We start from the raw sequence: 23,345 nt of genomic DNA, 5'->3' as shown, positions 1-23,345 counted from the left end.
GGGACAGGGACGGTGCCGGTGTGCGGGGAGCACAGCCCGGGTGTTCCCGGAGCGATGTGCGAGAAGCACAGTCCGGGTGTCCCCATGTCCCCGGAGCGCTGTACCGTAGCAGCAGCCCCGGTGTCCCCGGCGGTGTGCGGGGAGCACAGCCCGGTGTCCCCGTGTCCCCGGCGGGAGCACAACCCGGTGTCCCCGTGTCCCCGGCGGGGAGCACAGCCCGGTGTCCCGGTGTCCCCGTGTCCCCGGCGGGAGCACAGCCCGGTGTCCCCGTGTCCCCGGCGGGAGCACAGCCCGGTGTCCCCGTGTCCCCGGCGGGAGCACAGCCCGGTGTCCCCGTGTCCCGGCCGAGCAGCCGCCGCCAGGGGGTACTCGGGGAGAGCGAACGCGGGCAACAAAAGGCGGCGCAGCCTCCCCGGCCGCAGGAGCAGCGCGGAGCCGCTGCGCTCCCGTTCCCGTGCTCCAGCCCGCACATTCCTTCCCGAAACCCGAACCGGGGCCGGCGGGGGGCTCGCCCCCGCTCCGGGAGCCGCGTCCCCCCGCCGCGGCGCCGGGCGGGAAAGGGAAGAAGGGGATGCGAGGCGCCGCTGCGTCCCCTCGGCACTGTCCCCGGGCCGGCCCCGCTGCGCGCTGCCCCGGTTCCCGTCCCTGTCCCGGTTCCCGTCCCGGTCCCCGCGGGTCTCGAACTCGCGGCGCTGCGGGCCGGGCCCGGGCGGGCGGTGACGTCAGGCGCGGCGGCCAATGGCGCGGCGGGGGGGGCGCGCCCCGCTCCATCCCCGCTCCGCGCTCGGCAGCGGCGGCAGCGCTGCTCCGGCACGGCTCGGCTCGGCTCGGCACGGCACGGCCACAGCACAGCCCGGCACGGCTCCGGCACAGCCCGCGGCGGGGGCGGGCCCGCGGCGGAGGGGTCGCTGCGAAGCCCCGGCCGTCCCCTCCGTGGGTTACCTGCCCGGCCCAGGTGGGGCGGTGCAGAGCGGAGGAGGCTGTTTTGGAGGTTGCCGCCGCTCCCGATGGATGTTTTGTGTGTGTTTGCCTCCGCTCCCGGGTTCTCTTTCATCTGAGGACGCATCTGGCTCGAGCTCTGTTAAACTATCTGCCTTCTGGTACCGTTCGTAGATAACAGAAAGAAACCTGAGCCCGAAAGGCAATTCCCCACCTTCTTCCACCTAACGTGACCTTCTCGGGCGCCTTTGAAGCTTTGCTGGTGCTCCGGCGATGATGGCAGTGGTGGGTTCCCTTGGGCTGTACTAAGAGCCTCTTGTTTTCTTTTCCCCTTTTTCTTAGAGGCATTTCATCTTTAAGGGCCGGCTGCTCGCGCTCACTTTTATACCCACTGAAGCCATCGAGAACCATGTTGTGTGGTGGGAGAAGCGCGTTTCTGTGCCTCGGAACGATCCTGAGCTTTTGGAGCTCCGTGAGTTGGATGCCTGTTGGAGGATGCCCGCATAAGTGTACGTGTATTGCTTCCAACGTGGATTGTCATGGACTGGGACTCAAAACTGTGCCGAGGGATATTCCCAGGAATGCGGAGAGACTGTAAGTAAAAAAAAAAAAAACCCGTTAAGGGCTTCTCGAGCACTTGTAGGAACACCTGGGACGAGTTTCCCAACACCTGCCTATCAGTGCCGAGCACTCGGTAACAGGAGTTTCAGCAATCCAGCACGGATTAATGTTTTCAGGAGGGAAGGGGAGGAGCTTTTCGGGAGTTGCGGCGCTCCTGCCGCTGTGCCTTTGTACCAGCGATCGGTTTCAGAGTTTCACCGTAACTTTCAGCTGCCGCCCGATCGGGTTTTGCAGTGACTTGCTTGAAATGGAGTTCGGAGCTGTACCTGGAGTGCTCCCGGCTGTAATCACTGTCAGTGCAAACAGCAATTTAATATGCAATTAGAAACCTGGATGTTTTCACCTGGCGGCTGGTAGCAGTTTCTCCTTACTTTCTCAGCATGGTGATTTCATCACCATGGAAAACCGACTGCTTCCATAAACTAATTCAAACGGAGAAGTCACATTAAACAGCCTCTAATTTCTGTTTTAAACTGCTGCGGGGAAGCTGGGTATTCAATTTTTAATCTGCCTCAGGGTTTATGATAGCAACGTAACGCTGTGGGGAGCACGGAGAATAATGAATGTGTTCGTAGCAAATCCCCCGTATTGTAAGTTCTCGGGAGTTTTTTAGCTGACTGTTTTTACTTGCTCACTGAGTTCCTAGGGAGAAAGCTGAAAGCAAAGTTGAGTTTTCTGATAGAGTTCTGGCACTCGCTCGGTGCAAGGGACGGCGTCTCTGACGTGCCTTAATGCATAGCAGATGGCACAGCTCAGAGTGCCCGGTGCGGGACAGGGACACGGCCGGGGGGATGCTGGAGGGACACGGCCGGGGAGGGGTGTTAGAGGGGCATTCCAGGGAGGGATGTTAGAGGGACATTCCAGGGGTGATGTTAAAGGGACACATTCATTCCAGGGGGGGAGCGTTAGAGGGACACGTCCAGGGAAGGATGTTAAAGGGACACAGAGAGGGACACGTTCATTCCAGGGGGAATATTAAAGGGACACGTTCATTCCAGGGGGGATGTTAAAGGGACACGTTCATTCCAGGGGGCTAAAGGGACATGTTCATTCCAGGGGGGATGCTAAAGGGACACGTTCATTCCAGGGCGATGTTAAAGGGACACGTTCATTCCAGGGGGGATGCTAAAGGGACACGTTCATTCCAGGGCGATGTTAAAGGGACATGTTCATTCCAGGGGGCTAAAGGGACATGTTCATTCCAGGGGGGATGTTAAAGGGACACGTTCATTCCAGGGGGGATGTTAAAGGGACACGTTCATTCCAGGGGGGATGTTAAAGGGACACGTTCATTCCAGGGGGGATGTTAAACAGCCCCGGCCGGGCTCCGCAGCGCTCCGGGGTGACCCCAGGAGAGCGCACCCGGCTGTGCCTCCTGTGGGTTGGCCCCTGACTTAAAATGTTTTTGAACTTGTAAGCAAATGCTGTAGATTGTATGGCCTGACTTCCTGTTTTATTTCCTTCTGGGTCATAGACTTGGGGAAACTTCAAATTCTCAGGCAGTTTTTCCTCCGAGGAAGAAAGCTGGATGAGGTTACTAAGCAAACAAAGTTTGTGTGCAAAGAGCGCTCCTAAAGTTCTGTCCCAGAATGAAATTTTATAGAATGCTTGGCTGTTTCTAAATGCATTTTATAGTGCTGAGAGCTCTTAAATGATAGCAATATGCAGCTTTCTTACTACACTATTCTACAACCTTTAATGTTTTGTGGCCATATCAGCCCTCCTTTTAACCTCAGCTGTGTGAGCAATAGCTTTCAGATGCCAGTGCTATAGAAACCTTAACTTCTGTGTCTGAAACGGTATACTCTGAAATTGGTGGATACCAACCTGGCATTTCAGAGCCAAAAAACCCCCAAATCTGGAACAACAAATCCCACAACAAGCCAGTACCAGGGGAGCATGCCAAGAATGTGTGATAACATGGGTGGTTTGTGTGCTTCACTGGTGAGGCGTGTGAATGGTTTAAAGAGTTAAAGGCTAGAATTAAACTTTTAAATTGAAGGTTAAAGTGATTCACAAGCACAAGGTTAGTTGGCCACCTGAGAACCATTTCATAAATGGTAATTTGTTGTAGCTGGAGTTTCAGGGGGGCTGAATTCATGTCGTTACTGGGTTTCATTGGCGAGAACGAACATCACAGAGATGTGAACTTTCCTTGCCTGCTGCAGGAAGCTGAGCCAGAAGAAGGCTTTTGGCTTTGGCAGGTTAAGTGTTAAAAAGAATGAAGGAGAGCATAATCACTGTCTTGGTCTTGTTCTTTTTTGGTGTTATTTACAGATTTAAATTTTAGATGAATGGCTTCGAAAAGAACAATAGTAGCGATTTCACAATATTCAGTTTGAACATTTAACCTCAGAGATACCACCACTGATAAATGTGAAATGTAGCTGTGTTGGATGGTTTGTTTGGGGTTTTTTAACACATATAAATAGTGTATTGTTGGATCATTCAGTGGCTGAAACCTTGTGGAAATAGGATACAGAAGGTCATGTGGTAACACTTTAATCTGTATTTTAAGTATTGTTTTCAGTTTGCATTTCTGTCAGTCCATTGTGAGCCTTTCACTGTTTCTGTAGCGTCCAGCAACATCTTCATTACAACTGTTTTAAAGCTTGTATCGGTTTCTTCAAATCTAGATTTCTACTAATTGCACCAACTTGGGTTTTCTGATGTAAGCAGTAGAGAGAAAAAGACTCTATTCCTCTGAGTGTAAATTCTGCTCACAGCTGAAACATCAGCCAGCCACAGGATATATCAGAGTATCTCATTCTGCCCTGTGGTCCACAGCAACCTGTAACTATTTATGACATAACAGTGGGTTGATGTGTAATCTTCTTACTAGTATGTTTAGCATGTAAATAAGACCAAATTGATCATATCTGAAATCACAAAAATATTTTTAATCTCGGAGACATGTTTATATGTTGGGAAAATAATTTTAACAAGTTTCTTGATGGCCACACACGAAGTGCCTTTTTAAACTGTTGTGCTCTGGAAAGGTATTTATTTCTCTCTGCATTCTCCTGAGCTAAAAATTCCACATACCTGTTCAAGTCGGAAACTTTTTGCTTTAATTAGTAAAAGATCTAATAGCACCACTTAAAATATTTTGCCACCAAGCTTTTAGAGTTGTGTTTGGACAAATGTTACAGATTGTTTGGGCTAATGGAGCCAAGTTAAATATTATTCAAATTTGTGTTAATATGAAACCCAGGAAAACTGAAAATATTAAGGAAACAATGGGAAATATCTTCAGGGGAAAAAGAATTTCTTATTGAGAAGTTCTATTAAATGAACTAGCTTTGATTACTGATTTTTCCTGAGAAATGAGATGCATGCTTGATTTCTTTTTTTTTCCCCTGAACACTTTGAAGGTCTGTAGGTTTGTACCTGTGATTTCTGCCTTGAAGGAAATCCACAGATTAACCAGTGATCACAGAAACAGAGCTATAAAACAACCCTATACTTCTATTTTTAATTTTTACACAGACTGATCTTTAATAGTAACTTTGCAAATATAGCAAGTAGTGTTAGGTTTGTGCTGCAGTTTTTACCTTGTGATTACATTCTATGATAGTCTTCTAATTGTGTGGTTGAGGTGGAAGCTTTGGCTCACCTCTCATAAAGAGCTAAAAAGAGGTGAAAATTGTCCTGCTGCCCAACAAAATTACTCGGTCTGGAGAAAATAAGTGGTGAAGCAAATCCTTGTCACTTCCAGGAGTGACTTCCAGTTATGCTTGTTCTGGAGAAGGAATGCTCAGCATAGCCATCATATTCCATATTTGCAGTATGTCCTCATGTTGCAGAATGTGATGCTCCACAGGGGTCCTTGAGCAGGATGGCAGAGCTGCCCTTGTAGTTTTTCTTAGTATTTTCTGATCCCTTCCACATTTGTGAGCAACTTAGCACCTCACCAAAAATAGAAGTTGATAGAATTTTTGTATTTTGGAGAAAAACTGATAATCTATTAGATAAGTTCTGGAGTGGGCATAGCAATTCTTATATTTTAGCTGGGCAACTGGTAAGACATTTGACCTAATAAAGGAAGAAGATTTAAGGCTATGTAAACACATCCATGAGAATCCCAAATATTTTACAAATATTTTACCTTTCTAAAACGTTCCTTAGGATTGCTCTATCAAACTCCCATAATCAGAATTTCCTTAGCTGTGCTTCAGTTATCGGATGTGATTATTTCTACAATTTCTATCATTTCCTTCAGTGGAAATGTTTTCTATACAGGTAGAGTGTCATATATGTGACTCTTTATGACATTTAGTAATGCTGGTAGCCACATTCAGTTTGAGATGATGCAGAAATGCAGTGAGCAGATCAAAGCCTGACAGCTGAGCTCCTCAGCTCTGGAAGGAACCAGTGATACTGAGAAGCTGCTCAGAAGTCTTCTGGGTCAGTGTCTGCCTCCTGCTTGAATGTGAAGCATGAACCTTTGTGATTTTCCTCCCATTCCTGCCTGGTTATCTCCCTCTCTGTTAGCAGCACATTACATATGTATAAAAGCTTATTTGGGGAATTTAACCATGTTTGAGTTCTTGATGAGTTTGTTTGGTGGCTTAGGCTCTTGTTTAATTGATAGCTCTCCTGTGTTAGTCATTGCTTTGTTTTGCCTTTCATTTGAAGGATTCTTTACCTTGCTAAATTGATAAAGCTTGCAGGACTAATCTGTTCTGTGCTTTGTCTGAGCAGCTAAATTGAGTGTGTCCACATTTAGGTGCAATTTAGAAGCTTAGTCATCTGCTTACTCCTGAGTTTTCATGTGGTCTGGGGTTTCTGTTACACAAATATATTATTATGGTGGTTTTGGCCTAGGTGCATGGAGCTGCTGAAGTTGCACTGGCTTGTAATAAGTCTTCAACTTCCTCAATTCTGTCTCCAAATTAAATCTAAGCTCCTGTCTTGAGTGCTTCCATATTCCTGCAGAAGGCGATGTTAAACACATGCAAATATAATTCTGTGACTCTTGCACTGACATTCTGCTTCTCTAGAGTTCTTCCCACTAGGGGTTACCACTCATTTGTTTGTAGTAATTGTCTCCAAAACCTTGCATGAGCATTTCTCAGATATTTTTTTTCCCTAGGTCATGTGTCAGTAAGTGGATGTATGTGGCTTTAACTTGGAAAGCTTGCTCTTGGAGGGACTGATCCTGGGAAAACTCCACTGGGTTCTCTGATTTTATGGGGATACTTCCCTTTCCTAGTGTAACTCTGACTAGCAGTGCTTGAGTGGATGTTGGCACACACCTGGGCAGGATCAGTCTGCTGCTGTTAAATTTGTGACGTGGTTTTGAAGTGATGGGAGCAGGAAGGAGGATGGAATTAGCTGGTGTAAATTGGTAGCTGCAGACGCAAGCAGTGGCCATTGTCATGTTGCCTGTATTTATTTGCACAAATTTGGATTAGGTTTTGAGATGAAAGAGACCAGGCTACTTCCTGCAGAACTTTTTAATGAGCTTCTCTGAGACTATTTACTTTTATTCATACTCTTACTTTTGCAGCTGCGTATTGATTCATGCAAAGGAATTAGGCCAAAGGAAAATTGCCCCTCTAAAGAGCAGCTGTTTTTGTGTCCCTGGAATCTGTGCACTGTATGGGTTTGGGGAGGCATGTAGCCAAGAATACAGGTACAGCTTACCTGTAGGGATGTGAGGCCAATAAAAAAAGTAAATCCTGATGCTCTTCTATTGGCACTGTAATTTTATAAAACTGTTTTACATTGTCATTTGACCTTTACGGTGAGAACTACCTGTCATCTTTTGGAATGTCACTGCCAGGGTACAAACATTTCCAGTTGTGTTTAAAACAAAAGTAGCTTGTCCTGCATGGACACTGGCTCTGATATTTGTTGTCTGTGTTTTCAAGAGTATTTAGGCTAGTCCTCAACCTCCACAGAGAACAGAAAAGTCATTTTTTCACAGAAATCTCGCAAGATGTTTGGAGATAATGATGATAGGAGAAAAGGACTTGACTCTAATAAGGATATTCAGTGGGTAATTTCAGTGACTGCATGTAAAGAAGTGAGTTTGTTTACTGCAGAGACTGTTCAGAAGGCTTAAATAGGATGTGTTCCCTCCCACGAACTAACAGCCCAAATGACTTGGAGCTTAATTTTCCCAAAACCCTTGATCAAGTTTGTGTTGCTTGATTTCCCACAGTGTGGACCACCTGTAGGAATCCACTCACACATCTTGTGGTCCCACAGCTCTCTGAAGGGGCTTCTCTTTCCCTGCTGGGCTTAATTTCCATCCTGCAGGACAAAACAGTGATGTCTGTCCTCCTCAGGGAGGAGGAGACCCAGCAAGTGTCTAACTTCAGGTGAGGAAGGAAGATAAGTTTGGGGAGCAAAGCCAAAGTGAACCTCAGAGGACAAAGCTTTTCCAAGAAGAATGATGTTGGCAACACGATGGAGAAGGGCTGACTGCAAGGGACGTGGGGCAGAGGTTCCTTCAGGCCCTGTCTGTCTGTCCATCCTGTTGCAGGGTGTAGTGTTCAGAAAATGAGCAGTGTTCAGAAAATGTTATCACAGTTTTATATATAGTTTTAAAATAGTTTTATTCTCTGTCCTCTTGTGAGGTCTGAGGGACAGGCTGGTGGGAATGTGCATTCTGTCCTTGGCTCCTTTCTGCTCTGGGGTCCCAGGAAGCTTCCAGAAGTTCTCATTGATTCACGTGCTGTAGCACAACCCAGAATGGATTGTGATTGGCACTGCTGTGCTGACTCCCGTCCCTCTGTGCTCACCAACAGTTTGCCAGTGTAAAGCAGTAGCAATTTTACTTTTTTATTTGTTGTGTAAGTCTTATTTAGGATAAGAAAAGGCTGGGTTCCAGTCATATTTGGGTTGCAGTATGGCCCAGGCTGCTCTGTTTTCAGTATTTTTCAAGTCTTTCCTCCAGACATCTGTAATGCATAATTTCCAAGTTTGTTTTCAGCGTTTTCTAGTCAGACATATCATCATTTCAGGTCTTGAATGGATCTTGTCAATAGCAAGAATGCTTCTTCCCCATTAGCAAATGGCCTTGTAAGCAACTGACAGTTTGTCTAATGGTATTAAACACATCAAAGATAAGGGGGCAGGTCTGTGCTCTGTACTCAGTAAATTTGAGATTGAGTTGAAGGCCATCTCCACAGAAAAGAGAATTTAAGAGGCAGATTCTTGCCTCTGCCAGTTATTTTCAGCCTCTTTTTTTTTTTTTTTTTTCCCCCTGCAACTGAATCTGGTCTGTCAGTTGTCTCTGTCAGAATAAATTTTTGTATTTTGCTTTTACACCATCTGTTTGATAGCTGCAATATATGATTTTAATCTTATGATTGATAGATTTCTGGAGCTTTTAATTAGATTTTTACCTTTCTATTTGTGATCTACTTCTTTTTCTAAGACCCTAATTTTGTCTCTCAGGTAGAAATGAGATGTAGCCATTGCTTCAAATCTGCTTTGCTGTCACTGGTGAAGGTAGCATTTACAGTAAACATGAGTATGGTTAAAATGAGGCAGAAAACTCAGTTTTAAAGCTGGTCTTGTCTTATCAAGGGTTTTGGGAAAATTAAGCTTCGAGTCATTTGGTCTGTTAGTTCCTGGGAGGGAGCACAATGAATTTCCACTGATCAGCTTTCAAAATCTATCTGAAATTTGCTTCTAAATTGATTATGGAATTGATGTTCCCAGCAGTTCATTTTACCTGTTTTCCTCAACAGCTGCAATACTGTTGCAGAAATTATTCTTACCTTTCTGGCAAAGGGACTCCTCGGGAGAGTCCTGTGTTCTTCCTGCCTGCAGGATGCTGTACCTGCCTTTATTCCTGCTTCTGCTGCCTGGAGAGGGATCAGCCTGCTGGAATTAGCACCAGGGTACTGCAGAGAGCTCTCAAACACCTGTAAATGCTGTGGGAGTGCAGGCAGCACTGAGCATTTTGGGACACCCTGTCCCTGGTGGTGCCTCACCGCCCTGTGCACCCACAGTCAGTGTGGTTTGGGGCAGCAGTGTTGCATTTCATTAGTTAGAACTAATGTTGTATTTGGGAATTAATTGGAATTAATATTGCATTTGGGAATGAATTGGAATGAATGTTGTATGTGGGAATTAATTACCCCTCTCCTGTGGTGTGGGGACACCGTGGTGACATTGTTCTGTCCCTGCATCCCGGCAGTCACCCACAGCACAGGACACAGGAGCTGCCTGCAGTTCTTCAGGGTGTTTTCTCTGCACCTGTTTGCTTTACAGAGACACAGATTGGTGATTCTGTTTCAGCCAGGGCTCTGTGGAAGGGGTCTGGAGGTCGATGATTTGGAGATCAGTAACCCATTTTTAACAGCCTGTTAATGTGCCTGTAGAAAATGTGGGGAGGATGGTGCTGAACTCCATTTCTGATAGATTTATTCTTTTTCCCCTTCCCTTCTGATGCTGTTTCTTGAGAAGAGCAGTCCTTGTTAAAAAAAAAAAAACAAACAAAAAACCCCCACAACCCAAAAAGCTCCCCCCCCAAAAAAAAACCCCAAAGCCACCAGTTTGTTTTACAAAACTTAAAATTTACTGTAATTTTAATTCTATCAGTTAAAAATACAGAGTGCAAGGTAGGCTGTTGGATTGAGTACAGTGCCTGCTGTACTCACAGTTCTGTTTCATCTGCTTGTCTTCATCTCTTTGCTCTTTTTTCTTTGCAGAAAATCCCTTGGGAAATCTTTGTTTGCGCAGTGCTCACTATGAAGGAATTTTGAGCTATTGTAAGGGTGCTTCTAGGCATGATAACAGAAATGGTAATAAATTTCATATTAGTGGAGCTGAGGTTCTGATCTCCAAAATCACAGCACAATCAAATGCAGCTTTTAATGTGTGTCTCCAAACTTCATTTCAAGAGCTGGATTCTGTCAAGGTTGGCTATTTCACTGTGGGGAGAGAGGGACAGGATAGAGGGGAAGACTGTGGAAATCAACTTTCTTGTGAAATGTGTCAAAAGATAAGCATTTAACTATTAGGAAGATAACAGAATGAAGGTGCATTCTAATAGTTAGAGGACTATTCCTGAATCCTTGGTGGTTTTTTTTTTTTCCCCGTTGTTTTTTCCTTTTCTCCTGTGGCAGGTAAGAATGTGATAATTAACTGGTACAGAATACAAGTGTTAGTGGACTGTGAGCTATTACTGGTGTACCTAATAAATAATCCTGAAAGTTTCAAAGGATACCATGAGTTGTGAGCCTTCCTCACTTTCTCAGATCAGAGTAGAACCAAGTATTTTAAGGCAGTTTAGCAAAACTGTCCCTCTGAATTGTCATTTCTGACATTTTCTCTGGGTGTACTCTGGGCAATATTAAGCACTTTAAATATTTTAGCAGCTTTTTAAGTTCAAGTAGTACTTGGTTGTCTGTCTGCCTAAGAGGGTTTTGGGCGTTAGCATTAAATGCAGTGACATATGTTACAAGATACCAACCTAATGAAAAAATTTTGACTTTACTTGAAAAAGTTTTTTGCACAAATAATTTGTCCCAAAATAGAAAATATTCCAATTCCTAACTTCAGTTTTCCTTTGAAGATTACAAAAGGCTTATCCAGTAATGGAAGACTCTTCCTTAGAATTTTGTATTGTGTTCCTTGGGAAGGGCTGTCTTATTCAAGGTGGAAGAACAAAGAAATCCTGTATTGTTGCCCATTCCCTATGTAAGAATATAATTTAACTTTACATTAATTATTTTTCTGCTCTCCCAATAAGGAAACAGCATTTTGCCCATTCTCTCTGGTTTAGGATAGAGTGTGTAGCACAAAAAGTTCACATAACAGATGTTGATCACAGGACATCCAGCCCATTAAAGTAATCCTGCATGTGTATGTACTGCTTGTCCACGGCTATGGAGACAGCAATGTTTAATTAAGGCAGTTGTGTTGTTTAAATATGACTCTGAGAAATTTCAGCAAGGAGAAGATGAGTCCAGAAAGCAGTTTGTGTCTTGTGCCTTCCTGTTTGTCCTGAAGCACGTTTTGCCTGGACTTTAGTGGGAACTTAACTTATGGATTTTCTCCAGTTTTGTCTTTTGTCTGTGTGATGGTTTTGTTTAGACTGGGGAGGCATTATATTAGGAAGGTTTTTTTGAAATGCTGATTTTGGCAAAACCTGGATGAAACATCTTTCTTTGGGGAGGGCAGCAGTGGTTACAGCATCACTGAGCAATGTGGGAGCCTCTGGGTCACAAGCTCGTGTGAAATTGCAGGAGAGTGGTGAGAAGAGGCCCTGGCAGTCTCATCCTCTTGAAGTGGTAGAGCTGGTTAGAGGTGGGGTTTGGAGAGCACAGCTGGGCACAAAAGAGAGCTCATTGTGAGGCAGTGGTGCAGGGAGGCAGTTGTGCGTTTCTGAAATGCCTAGATAAATGCAGCAGGGAGCTTAGCTGGACACCAGAAAAAAAGAGGTGAAAAAAAATGATGGAAGGGAAATTCTTGAGCAAAGAGAACTTGTTTTCCAGAAGTGGAAATAGATACTGAGAAATAAGGCCCTAAGGGGGAGGCTGGTTCTTCTGAGACATGAAAACACACATCTGGATGTAAGTTTCTCAGATAAGAATGTGAAAGTGTAGGAAACAGCCCAATGATCCTTTGGAGCTTTGAGTTTTAATAGATAACATGTGAAAAGGCAGCAGAAGATAAGGAGCAATCAGAAGGGTTTTATGGATTTTTGGGGGTTTGTTTGGCATTGGTTTTGGTTTTATGTTCATTTTTTTCCCTCTGGAAAGTTTTTTAGCTAATTGCTTATGAAGTTTTTTAGAAGATGAAAATGGATTGTTCCCAGTTAATCCCAGTTAATGTTAACTTCATTTTATAGAATGGATAATTTCCAAGCTGGTTCTTCCATAGCCCTCATGTATGCAGCAGGGTCAGTACAAAGTGGTTTTATAAGCATGAGGAGTTTCAGTAACTTGAAACATCAGATTTCTGTGCAAAGGCTTTAGGAAAACTTGAGTTTTGTGTTCATTTAGCAAACACTGTGAAATCAATTCAGCTTTACTGCAGCAAGTAAAAAACCAAAAAGTGGGATGAGAATGGGGGACAAGGAAGGTGGGAATCCACTCAAGAGTGAAGAAAATTGCTTGTAAATTGGTTGCAACATCTGGTTGCTAACATCAAGTCAATACAACCTTTCGTTCAAAATTCATTTTACATCTTAAAACTGTCCTACACATTTTATTGCAAGGTTTTGGCTTCCTCTGCTCCTCAGTGGCCTCTGTAGACATGTTACACTCAGTGTGGTGGTGCTAGGAATGAATAGAGTTGGTGAAACTGGATGCTTTTTACATTAAAAAACCAAAGCCCTGAACAGCAACAAAAAGAAAAACCCCAAACATAAACAGAGATCTCTCTTACCTTTCCAGGAAAAGATCTGGGAAGGGTTTCTAGTCTGTGCATGTCTGAAAGTGAGCAGGGTGATGAAATCAGGGCTTGATTTTCATGCCAGGCTTCACTAAAATAATTTGTTTGTTCGTAGAATGTCTTTCCAAGTTATCAACAATTTACAGCAGTGAGGAGCAGGTGTGAAATATTGCAAATCTGAAATGTCAGGGCGTCTGCATTAGTGGAGAGCACCCAAACACTGCAGCTTCTTCACTGTGATCTATTCAGTCGCACACCACACTGTTAAGTGAAATAAAAATAAATTAAAGCAATGTGTGTTTTGGGGAAGTTTGCAGCAATGCTTTTTGCCCAGATGAGTCCAGAAGTGTCAAACACCAAAGCACATCTCTGTTGATATCCTGATGAGGCTGTCCGTGGGGTAGCTGAGTGAAAATATGAGCAGAGAACGCTTGACATGTTCTGATTTCTGCCTTTGTGGCAGGCTGAGCTTTGGAACAGCTGGTCTGGTCTGGCCACCTGAAATCCCTGGAACCAGCTGCTCCTGCTGGACATGGAAGAAGAGCCCAGTTGGAGGAGTTAAGTAGGAATGGCTAAAAAGATCAAGAATTGAGAAGAAGTAAAGAAGTGACCTTTTGTCTGTGCAGTTGTTAACCTTGGGGTTTAATTTTTAGTATGAATTAAAATGATGTTGAGCTAATCTGACACAGAACTGTACTTGCTGCTCTTTGTGGTGTGCACATCCTGCCTTCTTCATATTAAACCATGTTTCTATAGCAGCTGTATTTTAAAGTATTTTCTTTTTTCTTTTTATGCTTCATATTTAAAGTTTTCTGCCATTCCCTGAACTCCCCCCAAAACAGAAGACAGCAAATACGTGTTTTACTTTTTCCTTTGCAGAAAATGTAGACTCATGGGATCACTAATGTTGGAAGGGATTTCATGAGATCTCCTGGTTCAGGCTGTGCTCAAAGCAGAACATAGAATTCAGACAGAAAATGTCTGTTTGGGTCTTGAACACCAGAAATTGCCTTCTGTGGTATTTTCAGTGACTTTTCCAGTACCAACCTGAGGCTGCTGCTGAGCAGCCTGCCCTTTGCCATTTTGTGCTTTTTAACCTTCTCAAGGCAGAGGTGACTTTTGCCCGTGTCAGGGCAAGGCTGGGCTGTATCAGCCTGACCCGTGCCCCAGCAGCTGTGTGCTGTCTTCTGCAGGCTCGTGCAGGTCAGGAGCTCTCAAGGGATGTTTGACTTGATCCTCTGCCACTCCTGGCTTTCCTCTCCTCTTGGGCACAGAACATGGGAGGCTGTGCTGGTCAAGGCTCTGAGCACCTCAGTCTGTCACTGAACCATCACATCTTGTTTATTATTATATTATTTTAGTTGAGGTGTTGGGGCATGGGTTGGACTCAATGATTTTGGAGGTCTCTTCCAACCCAGTCATTCTGTGAATTATTTTATAGCTGATGCACTGCTGGGAGCTTTTCTTGGTGACCCTTGCCAGCTTGAGCTCCAGATGAGCTTTGACTTTGCTCAGACCATCACTTGAGGTTTGGGCAGTGTTCCTGCACCCCTGGGTGCTGTTTGTCCTCTCCCTGCTGTGCTGGAGCTCCATCACCTGGTGCCTCTTCAGCCCAGGCGTGCCCTGGCCCTCGAGGAAGTGCCAGGACAGCCTCCACCCCTGCAGTGCCTCTGTCCTTCCCCAGAGCACAGGTGACACTGCCAGAGGAGATCTGGAGCACATCAAGAGCAAGTGCAGACTCTGGGGACAGAAGTGAAGGACACAGAGTATAAAATGTACTGTTAAACATTATGCTGTCAGCATAACGATTCCTTTATGTGGGTAATGAAACCTGTACACTCTAATTATTAGACAGGAATTCCTGCAGGCTGAGACAAACATGTATTTCCTTGGAAGAAGCAGAATACTTGAATTACTCAATCCATTATTCTGCTTTCTGTGGGCCTTGGTGTGACTTCCAGTGCAGTCTGCTGTAGGGAATTCAGCCTGGAATTCAACTGCACAAGTTGCAAAAAGTGAAGGGTTTTTTTCTCCTGGATATTTCTTAACATTTGTAGTTTGCCAACTATTTTTTTTTTCTTATTTTTATAAGGATGAGGGCAGAAGTGTGTTGTCTGCAAGCAGTTCCAGATCGTTTGGACACTTAATGTGTGTTATTAACCAAACACTGCTGTAATGGGCTTAAGAATGGACAGCTTATTCACAAAATTAGGGCACTTAACCTCGAAGGTCCGTTTTTCTCATTGTTCAGACAGAAAGAAAACAGTCTGACTCATACCTGAAAGCCTTCTCTAATCGGAACAGAGGATCTAACCTTTTTTGAATTAAAAGCTGTCGTGTAGGTGTGTTACAAAACTATGACGGACTGCAGCATGGGATTTGCACACTCCAACTATTGTGTGACTGTTTAATTGCTGTTTAAATTTTCCTGAGGACTGAAACTATCCAGGGTCACACACGTGGTATGCAACCACTACAGCAAAAATTCAGCACTGTTGAATAGTGAGTTGATGGTTACCCTTGTGTAAGATGTCCACGTTGCTGGATCCCAGTATTTCGGTGTGGATCTGTGCAGTTCTTGTTGCTGAAACTATGCAGAATATTTGGAAAGCACTGCTGGTTGTAGCAGGGCTTGTTTTTTTCTCTTAATATTTTCCCACCTGCGCCTTGTCCTTACTGCAGATCAGGGAAGGGGGTCTGCAGTCTCTGAGCTGCTGGTTATAGTTTGCAGTAGGATCTCCCCTTAACCTTTCTTTAATTTAAGTTCAACAAACCCAGGTGTCTCAGCCTCTGTTCAAATGTCACCAGACAGCTTCCTGAGAGTCTCCTTCCTGTCCTGAGAGCCTGCACTGACCCAGCATTGCAGATGGGCTGTCAAAAACCTACAGGACAAGACAGCAGTGAATTCTTCCAAATTCTCAAGCCCTCTGTCTGTGGTTGAGGTGGCCTTTGCTGCTCCAAGGGCCACTGCTGGGGTTTTGGGGCACAGTGGGACTCCAGGAGACTTTGCTGCAAAGCATCTTCCTGCTCATGCAGTGCCTCACCTGGGCTGCTTGCATGAGTTTATTTCCTCTCAGGTGGAGGGCTTTGAATATTTTCCTTCTATTGAACTAAATGTTCAGAGAGTGCCAGTATTTCTAGAGCTTAGTAGAAATAAAAATAAATTCTCATGCTCCTTTGCAAAGTCAGCTGATAAGAAGAAAAAAGTAACTTGAGTCTTACAGAGATGAAATGTACTATTTTTTAAAAATTGGAATTACCTCAGCTGAATATGATTTTGAAGTTTTTGTCTTTAGAAGTGATGTTCATACTTGCCCATGTGATTTGGAAACTAGTGGAATTTGTGTATTTCATAAAACCCAGTCCCAGGAATTCATTTCCTGCATTGCAAAACTTGAGATGAAAATATGTTCAATCTGAAGATATGCAGATTGTGCTGCCAGAGGGCTTCAGGATAGTGTTATAATTGAGTAGTTTATCACAGTAACTTTGAAGTTCTTGGATTGAAGGCAAAAGAGAAAATTGCCAAGTGCTTTCTGTTGGGAATTATGGTCATTTAAGGTTAAGAGGCTGGTGGCAGTTCATACCCATTAGAGAAAATTAGCTGCGCAGCAGAAATCCTGGAAAATGGTTAAAATAATAAAACAGACACTGGGTGTGTGAAGACTGGAAAGGGCAGCCAGAATCTGCTGTGTGGGTACATTCACACATGGGAGTGCATTTTTGTCTCTTTCCTGGTCCTGGCTTTAACATGTTCTCAAACCAAGAACTAAAGCACTCCTAAAGAGGGGAGGCTTTACTGAACAGCTTTTTGCCTCCAGCCCTGCAGACACCTTTCCTAAAAATCATGAAGGTTTTCCTCATGGCTTTAAGTTTCTGGAGTACAAGAGATAGACAGGTCAAGGGTGAAAGATGTATTGCTGTGGAAAATGCAGGTTTGTTCCAGCTCAGGTGCTGTTGTTACCTGGGGTGGTGACAACAAAGCACAGAAAATCTTCCAGGGGATGACTCAGCTGCCACTCAGGATGCTTTGGGCTGACAAAGTCCTTTAGCAGCGTGGTGACACAGAAAAAGCCTTGATTCTCAGGAGTGAGGGCTGCTTTAGTTACTTGGAGGAATTGGGCTAATGAAAAACATCAGCAACTCCTTAAATCCAGGAATCTGGATTAATTCATTATCACTTGAATTTTGGCTCCCATGTTTTCAATGTAGATTTGCCATTTAAAATAAACCCTTTGGAATGTGGTACAGATTAATCATAGCAAAGGATGTGTGCTGTCACTTCAAAACAGGTGCTCTTAAGTTTCTTGGGAAATTATTTTTCTTCTATTTTTCATGAACATTTGGAAGTTGCATGAATTGTGTCCCAGGTGAAGTTTGTTTTGATGGGAATTCTAGATGGTGTGTTGGATCCTGACCTGTTTTTAGGGGGAACAAGAGAGGTTTTTATTAGTTCCTAACTTTGTTCTGTGACACACAAATTTTATGCATTCCTTCTTGGAAAATAAAAAAAAAAATGAGGTGAAGAGAAATTCATCTTCCCTGTAGATTGTGGGGTGTTGGTTGAATCAAGATTCCTTTCAGAGTGTTGGGTTCTGGGCTGATTTGTTTGTCCCTGCTTTGAACTGGTGTGTGGCAACCACTTTGAGAATGTAACAGGAACAGAAACTCAACTTTGTGTTTGAGGTTCTGTGACTAGAAATGAATATTTACCTTACTTAGGAAGCAGCTGGACAGGAAAGAATCCTGGTGCTGTTTAACTTGGGTAAGAGCTGTTTTTTGAAGTGTATGGCAGTTCATTTTTCCTTAAATACAGTTTCCCTACTGCTCTTATTGAATTCTTTATTGATGTAAATGAAGAAATATCTGAGACTGCAATTAAGTTTGGTGCTCCTTCTCCTTAGATGGCAGGTTATTTTTGTTTTCCATGGGTTTTCATTTTAGGTTAAAGACAAATAATATTAATTAGACAATAGATATTTTTAAAATACTGCCCATCGAGGACTTTTGTTTGTCACTGAAATGCAAAATCAGCTACTGCCATGAAATTCTTGGGTATCAAGGATCTTCAGTTTTTTTTGTTAGGAATGCCACTGTTTGCCAGATGGGCACCTGAGAATTCTCTGAAATAGAGGCAAATTTATTGTTTTTGAGCAGTCATTGATAATAAATGGCTTTAACCAAGTGCAACAACTGTGTTCCTTCTAGAAAGGGAACTAAATTTAGGCAATTTGTTTTCTGACCAAAAGGTAACAGAATTAGGCCTGAAGTCTGGTAGTTTTTCAGGTCAGAAAAAAATACTGTTTTTTTTTAAAGCACAGAATAGAACCTTGTCTTAAAGCAAGCACAGCATTTGCAGTAAGAACATCAGAATGAGTGTGTTTTGTCTGCCCATGAGCTTGTGCCCGTGTATCACAGGCTGCAGAGCCAAACCATGCCAGAGCTGTAGAGAGAGAACTGGCTTGTGCTTTAGTTAAGAGTCTTCAATTTGGCTTCTCTGTGCCTGGAAAAGCACAACTGGGCAACCAGAGCTCTGAAATGAGCAGCTGATTAAAGGACCTCAAACCAGTAGTCTTGAAGATGTTGAGGAATTAAGTTAGGGATTGACCTGAGTATGTTTAAGATTCACAATTATGATGAGGGCCCAAACTTTATTATCCGGTTATCTTGGGTGTTATAATAGAGAGGGGGTTCAGATGGTAGCAGGATAACCTCTGACTAGAATAGGAACTTGTAGTCTAGTAGTGTTGCTTTGAATTTTTACATCCTTGTATATAAAAGGATTTGAACATTGTATAAGGCATTTTCATTTGTACATACCTACAGAATTATTGAGCTGGAGATTGTGCAAGACTTCAGCATCTGATTGCTGTTGTTTTTGGCTCTCCTGTAAGAGCTGCTCTGCTCGTTGTGGGGGTGATGGGGTGTCAGCTCAGTCCTGACTCTGTGCATCAGGGAGGGAGGAGGCTCCGAGCTGTCCGGGGCGAGGGGCTGCGACTGCCAAGGCTGCAGAGCCCGCAAGGCAGAAGCACAAAGTGTGAAGAGACAAGTGGATTTACTTCTCCAGTCATGAACTTCATCCAGTCCAAGGAAGAGGGTGGGGGCTGAGACAGCGTCCGGATGTTTTGGAAGAGCTGAGTGGCTGAACAGAATAATTATCAACTGAAATTTAAGTACTGTAGCAGAGGAAATCTGTGCACTCCTGGGAATGCTGGTGCTTTAAGACATTGAAAACTCTGTCTAAAATTCACTTGATTGTCTTTAGAGAAGAATGAAAGATGAAGCAATTCAGAGGAATTATTGCAATGAAGCAGGATTTGCTCCAGTTGCTCCAAGCATCCCTGTTTGTAATAAGTGTGTATGTTGTGTGACTCAGTCTTCTGCATCTACAAAATATGTGTTGAATTAAATTGTTATTAGAACATAGCAGGACATGTTTATGAGTAAAGCTCCCTTAATAGCTCATCTGAACTCACTTTCATGATGTCTTGTACCATTCTAGTCCAATTCATGTTTCTATTCTCACTGAAATAATTCCTTCCACGTCTCTTTTCTTAAAGCTACCACTGCAGCTGCACTGTTCTTAGCATGCTTTATCCTACAAATTATGGTAAAAGAAATTAATCAATTGACAAGGCAGACCTAGTGTCAAGAGCTTTACCAAAGCTGGTATAGATGTCATTTCTGATTTCTTTTTAATGGAGTGATAATCAGCTTTGCTGCTGACACTCCAGAAGAGACCTGCATTCCTTAGTGGAGTTTTCTTAGATGTTTTTAATTGATTAGACTATCTTATTTGAATGTGAAATGACCAAGAGTAGTAGCTGGTCCTGTGGGATAGATGTGTTGAGTAGGATTCAAGATCTTCTTGGCCCCACATACTACTCAAAATGCAGGAATTCTGCAAAATAAGAATATTATGTAGAATTATTTCATCTGCACATAGATATGTGTTGAAGTGAAATATAAATAAATTTGCCTGCATGGTATTATTTTCCTCATATCTTAGACCCAGATGATTTCTTTTCCAAGAAATCTGTTTAGTTCCAAGAGTCCTTTTGAACACTGATGTGTTTGAAAGCCAACCAAGATTACATGTTAAGGTTTAGCTCTTTGTAGTTGAAACCCACTAGTGAGCCCATAATCAGCTGCCAAACTTTATAAAGGAAACATAAAATATTATGTTGCCCACAAATACCAGCTGTAAACCACTAATGTCTGCATTAGTTCAGTAACTTCAGAGTCACAAAGTTTAATTGACTAATGGGGTAACCTGTGGCAATCTGCTGCTTTGCAGCAGCATTAGACCTACTGTGAACAGGAGGAGGAAATTTTACATAGTTCATCACAGTTTTAGTCTGTTTTTCTTCAAATGGCAGATAAGCCTTGAGGCAGAGCACGCTGGAAAAAGCAAATGTGCAGAAGGTAAACACTGTTTTTTAAAACAGACAGAGGCTGCAGTTAGGGTTTGAGCAGAGTGAACTTCATGAGGAATGTTTCTCTTAAGGTTAGGGCATGGTGCAAGTAATTGGAATAACAGAAATGGAAACATTTCACTTAGACACTAAACTCTGTAAGTGATTAATAGGATGATTGATATTGTGTATACAGGATAGGCTGTGCCAATCTGCAGGAGGAGAGGAAAAAGCGATCTCAAGATATGTGTTGATCAAGGAATGTTGAAGTCTTTCAGAACAGAGAGCTGCAGATTTCCCCCGGGGAAGAATGTTGAGTGTTCCTGGGGAATCGTGCTCGTGTGTGGGACTGCTGTCTCACACTGGGTGTGGTGGAGAGGTTGCTGTGTGGATGGCAGGAGTGGTGGTTCTGCATGCACTTGAAGCCAAGTAAAGCTGTGCTGGGATCAAGTCTTACCAAAATACACAAAAACCGGGGCCATGGACACCGTGTTGCTCCATGTCCCTTGGCTGGCTCCTCTCTGCCTTGGGGGATTCCAACCAGCTTAATGCTGTGTTTTGCTAGAGCTTCTCTGAGATAAAGGGAAAGCTTGTGATGGAATGCCATGAAAAGCAGATGGGGAACAACATGCAAGTCAAACACCGGCTATTTACGCGTTGCTTACTCCGGACGTAATTCTTTCCAGTGTTTCTTGCAATCAGCTCACTGGCACACCAGTGAGTAGTTAATGATGCACCAGGGTAGAAGAACTAAACTCAGAACAGAAGAGAAAATTAAGCTGGAAAATCTGAAAGATGCAGGCAGTGATTCAGAGGTATTCTTGGGGAAAAGCACGAGTGAATCGAGAGGACAAAGACAAATGGAAGAGAATGGCTGGTACGGGCAGTGAAAGTGCCCTGTACAGGCTTGGTGGTTTCTTTTCTTCAGTGAGCCTTTTAAAACACAGCTGACATAAGTCAAGTAGGGGTACAGGCTGTCTTGTTCATATAGCTGAAACATAGGGACCTTTTTCCCCTAATTTCCTTATATTTATCCTTACTTTCCATCTGTGCTTTCCTGACAGGAGAATGTTTCTTGAATTAGAGAAATGTCTTGTGCTAAGATGCATGAACTAAGGCCTATATTTGTAAAATCTGTTTATAATCCATTTTATGACTTAAGGATTTTATTAGTATTATTTTGATGTCTGTCAATAACCATTAGAATTAGATTCCAATATTCTTAAACACTTATTTCTGTGCTCTAGTGCATTACATACTGCTTCGATCCAGTTAAGGTCTTGCTTGTATGTTAGACTCATAGAAAGATTGATGTCAAATGTTCGAAAAAGTTATGCCAAAAATATTATACATTTTGTGTCTACATGCCATATTTTTGATGGCATGAAGAGCAGAAAGGAAGACCAGCTGTTGTCTTATCCCTGTTGGATAGCACTAGGTCAGGGAGAACAGTGCGGACGGGACTGAAAACCATGAAATATCTACAGCCAAGGAACAGGGCGTGCTCAGCTGGCAGGACTTCAGGGGCTCTTGGCAAAGGCAGGTCCAGAGGGGAGAAAATGGCAAACCAGGTCCTGTGGCACAGTGAGTGTTCCAGACAGCTGGGTAGGAGCACACTAAGGACTCACTGAACTAAGTTGTCCTCTTTTCATGCTCTGTGTGGCCAAAGTTTCTGCAGCAGGTTGGACTCGCTTGGGTTTAGAATAATTTTGGGGCCCTGTACACTTGTTTCTGTTGTTTTGTGCTAATTGGGTCTTGGATATGTACAGTCTCTTACAGAATTGTAATCTCAGGGGGAAAGAAGCACATAGTGAGCACTGACACTAGAACTAAAAATGGGAGAAACTTCATCTGTGAGAACAACTTAGAGGAGGAGGAGGAGGCAAAATGCATTGTGATTGATGACTTGCTTTTTGAGATTTTAATGCTTTTAGTGTTTGTTTGTACCGTTTGAGCAGCTGGTGGGTGCTCCAGTGATGCAGATAATTTCTGCTAATGGAATTTTGGGTGTCAGTTATGGTGTCTGAATGCTGCTTGCTTTTTCCTCTGCAGGGATCTAGAAAAAAATAACATCACCAGAATCACAAAGACGGACTTCACGGGGCTGAAGAATCTTCGTGTCTTGTGAGTACAACACAAAACTTGTCTGGTTTTTACAAGACTATTTTAGGGTGCTACTACTTAGAATTTCCATAATTCCAGGGATCAAATTCTAGTAATTTTGGCACGTTATTGAGTTGTTGGTATTCTTTTAGACCAGACAACCTGAACAGTTTGTCATGTGAAACAATAAATTTTAGTTCTATACTAAAGTGACTGTAATTTCAGAGCTGTTCAGTTGTTGCTTACTAGCTTTGAATAAGTAATGTGCTAAAGATTTTGGTCTCCTTTGCAATCACTCATGCATAAATCACTTATATTGAGACATTAGCAAATGGGACTTGCAGATTTTGGCCACTGTGAGGTACAGTCCTATTAACAGCATTCCGCATAGTCTTAAGTAGAAGTTGATCAAGAATAGCTGTAGAGCTGGAACACAAGGAAACTGGTGAGGTTTTTGGTCTAGTATACAGTCATAAATACAAAGATTTCAGCTGGTGCTGCCTCATGAGCTCAGTATCTGTCAAGAGCTTAACCATACCTGTAGATTGGCCTTGAACATCAGGCTGCAGACTTTGTCATCCCTGGGTTCCTGTCTTCTCTACATGAACCTCAAACAGCACTACTGAGTTAGTGAGGAAGAGTTTTCCTCTGAGTGTCTTCTGAAACAAACCCCTAAAGCTGCAACTGTTGAACTGTTACAGTTCTTTAGTGATAATTCAATATTTAAGTCGTGCTAAGGAAAAGGTGAGTCTTTGCTCCTGCTACCTTAGCACTTGGGAACAAGTTGTCATATACTAAGGAAACACCTCAAATCTATGGGAAGACTTTTTGTTCTTGTGGTGTTTCTCTCATCTCTAGCGGAGGAGTTGTTTAGATTTCCTTGGCTCCCATCCCGGCTGTCAATAC

At 43.4% G+C, this 23,345-nt stretch overlaps 1 protein-coding gene across 1 annotated transcript in view; it reads left to right on the top strand.

The window, feature by feature from the left end:
- The first annotated feature begins 1,333 nt into the window (after positions 1–1,333).
- The window catches only part of SLIT3 (slit guidance ligand 3), a 467,475-nt gene continuing 445,463 nt past the window's right edge, over positions 1,334–23,345 (top strand). Inside the window, exons 1-2 of the mRNA XM_041488030.1 lie at positions 1,334–1,533; positions 22,389–22,460. Of these exons, the coding sequence (XP_041343964.1) occupies positions 1,349–1,533; positions 22,389–22,460 (257 nt within the window). The 5' untranslated portion in view covers positions 1,334–1,348. The remainder of the gene's footprint in view (positions 1,534–22,388; positions 22,461–23,345) is intronic.

Source organism: Pyrgilauda ruficollis, unplaced genomic scaffold, assembly GCF_017590135.1.
Source record: "Pyrgilauda ruficollis isolate IOZ18807 unplaced genomic scaffold, ASM1759013v1 scaffold86, whole genome shotgun sequence".
Taxonomy (NCBI): domain Eukaryota; kingdom Metazoa; phylum Chordata; class Aves; order Passeriformes; family Passeridae; genus Pyrgilauda; species Pyrgilauda ruficollis.
Note: the sequence above shows the minus strand (reverse complement) of the source record. Positions and strands in the feature narration are given on the sequence as shown.